Genomic DNA, 8,636 nt, shown 5'->3' with positions numbered 1-8,636 from the left:
TTCCCTGCTCTCTTTCTTGTTCCACAGATTTTAGTCCTCGATCCAGCCAATAAGACTGTGAAGTTAGGAGCTGTCCTGCCTGGACAGGTGGCGAAGAAAACAATTTCAATCATGAACAACAGCCAAGCCCGGCTCACATTTAACCTGTCAGTCCTGTTCTCGATTCCAGAACTCCAGGAGCCCAAGGTTGGTGCTCGGGCCCCTAGTGGCATCTTCATGCCCCATCCCTCCCCCCACCCCCCGCCCCGATGACAGGGATGACCGTGGTAGCAACACTGACACCTCACGGTTCTCGTGCACCTTCAGTGTGCCAGGCAGTTCTGAGAGCTCTCCCTGTTCTGCCTCTGGTCATCTTCACAGAAACAGTGTAGGGTGTTGCTTCTATTATTCTCGTTTTACATGTAAGGAAACCAAGGCCTGGAGAGGCTATGTGCCTCTAGAGGGCAACAGTGATGCAGAAAGAGAAGTGCCCTTGATGGATTCAGAAGATCTGGGCTCTAATGAATATACATATATCATCACAGCAGAAAATTTGAAAAATATGGAAAATCACAAAGCAGAACATTTCGCTTATAATCGCATACCCAGAAATAATCACTTAACATTTTGGTACCTATCTTTCCTCTGTTTTTCCTACACATTTTTTAAATAAAATACTAATGTTCAGATTGTTTTGAAACCTGCTTTTCCCAACTTGAAATAGCTCCTAAACATTCAATGTCATTTGTTCCTCTATACCTCCATTATGCAGATGGACCAATCCTCTGTTTCTGCTCATTTCAGGTGTTCCTGATTTTTTATTTTATAAGCAGCATTGTAATATCCATGTAAACAAAACTTTGTGTGAATCCATGACTCTCTGCTTAATACATACTCCTAGGAGTGGGCTTCTTGGACCAAAAGGAAGAGTATGTTTCGATATACGTCACTCACCTGCCCCCGAAAGCTTGTCCCTCTTTACACTTCAATCCGCTGTGTGAAAGAAGCATGCTTGTTGCCAAATCCATGTCCTCGAGCTCCCTAAATAGAGAAGCTACAGTCCTGGCTGCCGTCTACCCATCTCACAGTGTTTGGGTGGCCCTTTGAAAATGGACCAGGTGTATTTCGTTTTGAGGATGGACTATATCCATTCCTTCATTCAATTCATTCTTACATTTACTCAGTAAATCCATGCTACATGCTGGAAATATAAAGGTGTGCCTTAGTCAGCTTGGGCTGCCATAACAAAACACTACAGACTGGGTGGCTTAAACAATAGACATTTATTTTCTTACAGTTCTGGAGGCTGGAAGTCTGACATCAGGGTGCCAACATAGTCAGTCTCTGATGAGGACGCCCCTCCTGGCTTGCAGACGACCACCTTCTTGCTGTGTCCCCACATGTCAGAGAGACAGCAAGCTCCAGCTCTCCGGTGTCCCTTTATATAAGGGCGCTAATCTCATCATTAGGGTCCCACTCTCTTGACCTCATTCTAAACCTAATTACCTCCCAAAGGCCCCATCTCCAAACACTACTCACATATGGACTTGGGGGGACAAAATTCAGTCCATAGTAAGGTGAATATGACATAGACTTTGGTCTGGTGGAGTTCACAATCTTTTGGGGTCACAGACACATGAACAGTCCCAGGAAAGCCTAGAAGCTGCAGAAGCAGGGTGTGATTCAGGACCAGGGCTACTCAGAGGAGGGCTTGGTGGGCCACAGAAGGCCTCACAGTGGAGAGAGTTCTGAACTGAGTTTTACAGGATGAAGAGGTATCTCCCAGGCAGACAGGTTGAGGAAGAGTGTTTCTGGCAGGCAAGATTATATAGGCTCAAAGGGATTGACGCTTTTGGAATCCTAGGTGTGATTCAATGTGGTAGGAGTGTTGTGGACCATCTGAGGATTGCAGGATACAGGAACACTGGCTGTGAGAGGCCAACCAAAGCAGGAGACCCAGTGGGCATCTCGTCCCTGGACCCCACATCACCCACTTTGCCATCCAGAGAAAGAGGGAAAACTTGCTGCTTCCCTTTCCTCATTAATCCAAAGTAAAGTCCTCATTCCAGTGGGTCAGTGCCCCTCACAGTCCGGCTGCACCAGTTCTGCCTCTTGAGGTGGTGAGACAAAAGCTGCCAGAATGGCCTGAACCGGCACTGTCACCCCGGGGGTCACTTCCATCATTGTGTTTTGAGAAATCTCTAAGGTCGCTTTCCTATTGTGATTCTCAGCCATTATCTCACTCCCCCCCCCACCCCTCCCTGCCGGCCACAGTCCACTTCCGGTGGCTGCTCAGCACTCCGTACCAAAGGGAGCCCAAGGATGGAAAGGGCTTGACTTCCTTCAAGCTGATTTTGATTTGATTTTTACCAGGACCAAGGGGAGAGAGCAGCCCCTGATATTCAAGTTCCAACAGTGGTTCTCAAACTTTAGAACACATGAGTCCTCAAATGCAGGTTCCAAGCTCTCCCAAGGAGACTGGTTCTCTTTGGCTGGGGCAGGACCCAAGAGTCTGCCTTTTAACCAGCACACTGGGAAATGTGATGCAGGGAGCGCGCCTTGAAAACCACCGGAGCGCTGAGTCTTTTCTACTTGTTCTTACTGTTTCCTCCACCAGAGAACAAGGGTTATTTGCAAGGGGTTGGAAAGAGAATTAACACTGATTGAATGCCTGTTACGTGCCTCACATTTTGTACAGGTGATCTGGATCTTCACCGTAGAGTAAATCACAGAAAGTTTCAGTAACTCACCACAGGTGACACAGCTGGTGAGAGGGCAGAATGATATTACACCTGGCCTGATACGGTCCCAGCAGCATGACCCCCAGAAATGGAGCCTCAGGAGCGCCCCACCCTCAGCTGCTGAGGCTCGTTGTCATTTTATGCAGGTCATCACCTTGACACCATTCCGCAACATCACTCTGAAGCCCAAAGAGGTCCGGAAGCTGGAAGTCAACTTTGCTCCGAAGAGGCGTGTCCCTCCCTTCTCCGAAGAGGTGTCCATGGAGTGCATGGGGCTCCTGCGGCCCCTCTTCCTCCTCAGCGGCTGCTGCCAGGCCCTGGAGATCTCCCTGGACCAGGGACATCTTCCCTTCGGACCAGTCGTGTGTCAGACACAAGCCACGCGTCGCGTCCTCATGTTGAACACGGGCGACGTGGGTGCAAGGTAGGAGAGCCCTCTGGGCCTGGATTCCCATTTAACTATCCCAGGACCCTCTAAAGTGGTTAAGATATTGTCCCCATTTCACAGATGAAGTTGAGGCTCAAAGTGGTTATAGTCCCCAGGCACTACTTGGGGAATGCTGCCATAGCCGTGCCCGCTGTGCACCACACACCTGCAGGGGGCACCCTTCACACCGACCTCAGTTGAACAGTGCCTGAGGCTGTGGTATGGCAGCCTTGGCACTGGAAGCACTGGTCTGCACCATCCACCCTCTGTCTCCTACCTGGACCAAGTGCCAGACCACAGCGGGGGTGACCACACAGGGCCATCGGATCCCAGTGCCACCAAGAATAGGGACAACTCTCATGTGAAGGGATCATCTCCACCCCGCTGATCAGACTTGAGAGGCAGTGCAGGGAGCAGTTATGGCCACAATCTCGGGAGGGTTCCAGTTCTGGCCCAACCACATCCTAGCTGTGTGACCTCGGGTACACGTGTAAGCGTGTTCATGCACATGCCCACCAGTGTGCCACTTCCCACCCTGCTCAGCCCTGAGGGAGAGCCTAGAGAGTCCACACAGGAATGACCTGGCCTTTGTCCCACTGCCTCTGCTTTGCCCAGTAGTCTGAACCTCCCAGCTAAAAGCACAGGCAAAATCTCTTTTCTCAGCAGGACTGAGGATACCCCAAGGATATTAGTAAACTACTTTGTCTCCTTTTGTCTTGGAAAAGGTTTAAATGGGATGCCAGAAAATTTGAGCCTCATTTCTCCATCAGCCCGGAAAAGGGCTATATCACCGCAGGCATGGAGGTTTCTTTCGAAGTGACTTACCATCCTACTGAGGTGGGCAAGGAGATCCTCCATAAAAACTTGCTCTGCTTCATCCAGGGTGGCAGTCCTCTGAGCCTAACCCTGTCTGGAGTCTGCGTGGGACCACCTTCGGTAAAAGAGGTCAGTAGGTGCTGCCCACAGATGGGCCAGTGGCCAGAGTGGGCCCAGCAAGCCCCACAGGAGAACTCAGTCAGGCCTTCTAGAAACAAGTGGCCCTGTTCAAACAGTCCTTGGGGCCCACCACAAACATGTAGACCTGCTCCCTCCCACCACAGGGCCTTCTCACATGCTGTTCCCACCGCTGATATATTCATTTCCCCCTCTTCATCTAGTTAATTCCTATTTATTCTTCAGCTCTCAACTCAAGCATCTCATTCTCAGGGAAGGTTGCATTGACATCTCTGGCTAGATCAAATTCTGTCATAAGCTCTGTAAGTAAGGGGTGAACACCTTTCTCTTTCTTTATGGTTAAAAAATGGGCTTGGGTTAATCCTCTGCTAGCCCTGTTCCTGGAAACCTAATAGTGGAAACCTGATAGTTCCTGGCAACACTGCTTATGGTCATAGACACCTGATCTCCATCTCCTGTTGTTACAGCAATGTTATATAAATGGAATCATGCAGTATGCTATAAATGTGTATGTACAAGTCTTGGCAAGAATATATGCTTTCATTTTCTTGGGTAAGTATGTAAGAGTGGAATGGCTGGGTCATAGGGTAGGTATATGTTTACCTTTTTAAGAACCTACCAAATTGTTTTCGGAAATAGTTGTGTCATTTTGCATACCCATCAGCCACGTCTGACAGTTGCACTTGTGCCGCATCCCTGCCAATACGTGATATGGTCAGTTTTTTTTAATTTTAGTCATTCTAACAGGTACGTGGTGATATCTCATTGTGGTTTTTAATTTGCATTTTCCTAACGACTAATGATGTTAAGCATTTTTTCAGGTACTTATTTGCCATCCATATATCTTCTTTGTTGAAGTGTCTGTTCAGATCTTCTATTTTTATTTGGGTTGTTTGTTTTCTTACTATTGAGTTTTGAGAGCTCTCTGTATATTCAGGACACAAGTTTTAAATTTAGATCTTCAGTCTGTTTAGAGTTCATTTTTGTATGTAGTGTAAGACATGAATCAAAATTCTTTTTTTTTGTACATGGATATCCAGTTGTTCCAGCAGCATTTATTTAATCGATTATCCTTTCTCCACTGAACTGCCTTTGTACTTTGGTCAGAAACCAATTGATAATATATGTGTGGGTCTCTTGCTAAACTCTATTCTTGTCCCACTGGTGATCTCTTTGACTCTCTTCACACCAATGCGACATTGTCCACGTTGCTGAGCTCAATGGCTAGTTCTCACGGCTCATCTTAGTTGACCTGTCGATAGCATTTGACACCTTGAACAAGCCCCTCCTCTGTCACACACTTCCTTCATTACGTGGCCTCCAGGGTACCACCCTCTCCTGGCTTTCCTCCCACCTTATTAGCTGCTTCTTCTCGTCTCCTCTTCTGATTTTTCTTAACATTGGAACATGCCAGTCAGGAATTAGTCCTGAAATTCCTTCTTCTTTCCTAAATACACTTACTTCTTGATAATTTCATCCAGTTTCTTGGCCTGAGAAAAACATTGCTATACTGACAACACCCAAATATATATAGATATATAGATAGATATAGATAGGTAGATAGATAGATATAGATAGATATCTATATATCTACAGATATAGATATAGATATCTATCTATCTATCTATATATATATATATATGGCCTGAACCTTTCCTTGAACTCCAGATTTGTAAATTCCACTGCCTGCTTAAGGTGCCTGTTTTCTTCCAGGTGGTGAATTTCACCTGCCAGGTACGCTCCAAGCACATACAGACCATCATGCTTTCAAACCACACCAACGAAACCTGGAATCTGCACCCCATCTTTGAAGGCGAGCACTGGGAGGGGCCCAAGTTCATCACCCTGGAGCCCCATCAGCAAAACAAGCCCTATGAGATTACCTACCGGCCCCGCACCTTGAATGTGGAGAACCGCAAGCATCAGGTAGGTTGAGCCCCACCTCCCCCACTTTTTTCCTGGCATGGTTGGAGGGAGGAGTTGTGTGAGAGAGAATGTTAAGACAAGAGGGGACCCCACAAATGGCATCCACGGGGAATCATGTCCAAAGCTTATCAAGCCCACAACTTCCCTTTTCGTCCATGTATTTTCATGTTTAGGGGATTCTCTTGGAACCAGGGGCTCAGTTCTAAAATGGAATCCTCAACTAAGCATCAAGCAATTAATACTTAGTTTAAGTGCACAAATAGCATCATAGTGACTGTAATAAAAATGAAAAAAAGAAAAGAAGCCACAGTCTTCCACCTCCCCTCCCCCAAAAGAACTGTTTTCTTCTGTCTTCACTACCAATCCTTATTCAAATACAGCCATAGCAGCCATCACAGCATCTGCAGTTTTACATCCTGTTTACTTTTACTTTACATTATATCATGAGCATTTTTCTATTTAACTATGTAATCTTTGTGATAATCATTTTCAACAACTGACTAATATTTCATTGAATGACAGTTCCATAATTTATTTAACAACCCCCAGTTGTTGGATGTTTAAGTTATCTCTAAATTTTCATCAATATAAGTAGTTCTAATATACACGTGTATGTATATATTTAACTTTTTCTGCTGTAGGGGTTTTTCTTCAGTAAGTTCCTTGGGATGGGATCCCTGGTTCAAATACACATGAACATTTTTATGACTCTTGGGAACATATTCCCAAGCTGCTTTCCAAAAGTGTTATGCTTATTTGCAGAGCCTCCATTAATCCTGTGCTACTGCCATGCCTGAGAGGTAGCTAATAAAGGACCCTCTGTGTCATTCTGACCACATTTCTCCTTCTCTTAGGGCACCCTCTTCTTCCCCCTCGCAGATGGGACCGGCTGGCTCTATGTACTGCATGGGACTTCCGAGCTCCCCAAAGCCGTGGCCAATATCTACCGTGAAGTGCCATGTAAGACGCCCTACACTGAGCTCCTGCAAATAACCAACTGGCTGAACAAGCCCCAGAGGTGAGGGAGTCGGGGAGACGGGGGGAGGACTCGCACCGTCGAGCCTCGCCCCTCCCCTGGTCAGGGCCCCTAGAGGACAGTGGGGGCTAAAGAGTCAACGTTCTGTGCTGCGGCCAGGCATTGCTTAACTGAGCCCCAGAGAGAGCCTCCTGTTCAGCGCTCTCTATGAGCAGCTGATAACTTGAAAATCTCCGAGAACAGAGCCTGGCACAAAATAAGTGCTCAGTAAATGTTAGCTGTCATTATTATTATCAAAATGATAATTGTGGTTGTTATTATTGAAAGCCCTGTCTTATCACCTAAGCCACTGGCCAGAGGAGGGCGTCCCTTGGATCTTGTACTTGCAGTGAGAGCGGAGGAGAACGGAAGACCTAGAGGCGCTTGAGGCCAACCAGCCTGGCCCCCTTCTTTCATGGAAAAGAAGCCAAAGGCTGGGAGAAGAGAACTGCCTGCTCAGCACAGTGGGGGAAGGCCCGGACCCAAGCTGAAATGCTGGTTCTGCCCGTAACTAGGCCTTGTTACCTGAGCTGTCATCTTCCTTCTCTCAGCCTCAATTTCTTCCCTAGTGAGATGGAGAGGATAACGAGAGGTACCTCCGACAGGCACTGTGAGGACTAAAAGCCTGTAATGTAACACGCGTGGTGCACTGACTCAGTTCTGGCACAAAATAGGCGGTTGGTAAATGGTAGTTACTGTTATTGTCAGTGACAGAACGAAGACTAGAACCCTGGACCCGTGTGCTTTCCATGAAATCAAGAGTGGAGATGGCACCTTGCCTTCTTTCCTTTGGGCAAACTGTCTCATTTTGTCTGTCCTCTCTTCTTGCACCCCTGTGCTCCCCCAGATTCCGGGTCATTGTGGAAATGTTGAAACCAGAGAAGCCCGACCTAAGTGTCACCTTAAAGGGCCTTGATTACATTGATGTGCTGTCTGCCTCCAAGAAAGACTACAAGCTGAACTTCTTTTCCCACAAGGAGGGACTGTACACAGCAAAGGTATCCACACGTTAAGGGCACTGCTCTGGGACCCCGGAGGTTTGACCCTGAGGCTGATGATCCCTGTGTTGGGAGTGAAGATGCCCTCTCACAGCCAGCCTGGCGTTATCCTGTTAGGCTGACCATTTAGAGGGACCAGGCAAAGGCATTCAGGATTCCCAGACTCTTCAAGATGAGACTAGATTGCAGGGCTAGCCAGCCAACGCGTAGGTCCATTCCAAGGCTTCAGGGTGGCAGAATCATGAAAATCTTTAAGCAGTAGGTAACAGTGGACCAGCAAACACCAGACCACAAAAATAATAACAAAAGATCCCTTTCCTGAGGGCTTATAGAGTGTCCAGCATCATGCTGAGCCCTTGACACAGCTAGTAACATCAGAGCCAGGATTCAACTAAGAGCCATTGACTCTAAGACTCCTCAGGGTCTTTCACACGTGAGCTATTAGTCCTAATTCATTCGTCGATTGAACAAGCATCCCTTGAGCACATGTGCCATATGCTATATACTATGTGCTGGTAATGCAGCAATGATCAAAAATAGGCACAGTCTCGGGCTTCCCTGGTGGCGCAGTGGTTGAGAGTCCGCCTGCCGATGCA

At 47.2% G+C, this 8,636-nt stretch overlaps 1 protein-coding gene across 1 annotated transcript in view; it reads left to right on the top strand.

Annotated features, from left to right (window-relative positions):
* The window catches only part of HYDIN (HYDIN axonemal central pair apparatus protein), a 342,406-nt gene that overhangs the window by 317,042 nt on the left and 16,728 nt on the right, over positions 1-8,636 (top strand). The window contains 6 exon segments of the mRNA XM_007462964.1: positions 28-186; positions 2,867-3,144; positions 3,873-4,092; positions 5,815-6,027; positions 6,882-7,045; positions 7,890-8,040. Coding sequence (XP_007463026.1) covers positions 28-186; positions 2,867-3,144; positions 3,873-4,092; positions 5,815-6,027; positions 6,882-7,045; positions 7,890-8,040 — 1,185 coding nt within the window.

The sequence above is a fragment of the Lipotes vexillifer genome, unplaced genomic scaffold (genome assembly GCF_000442215.2).
Source record: "Lipotes vexillifer unplaced genomic scaffold, Lipotes_vexillifer_v1.1 scaffold70, whole genome shotgun sequence".
Taxonomy (NCBI): domain Eukaryota; kingdom Metazoa; phylum Chordata; class Mammalia; order Artiodactyla; family Lipotidae; genus Lipotes; species Lipotes vexillifer.
The sequence above is the reverse complement of the archived record's forward strand: the minus strand, read 5'-3'. Positions and strand labels throughout refer to the sequence as shown.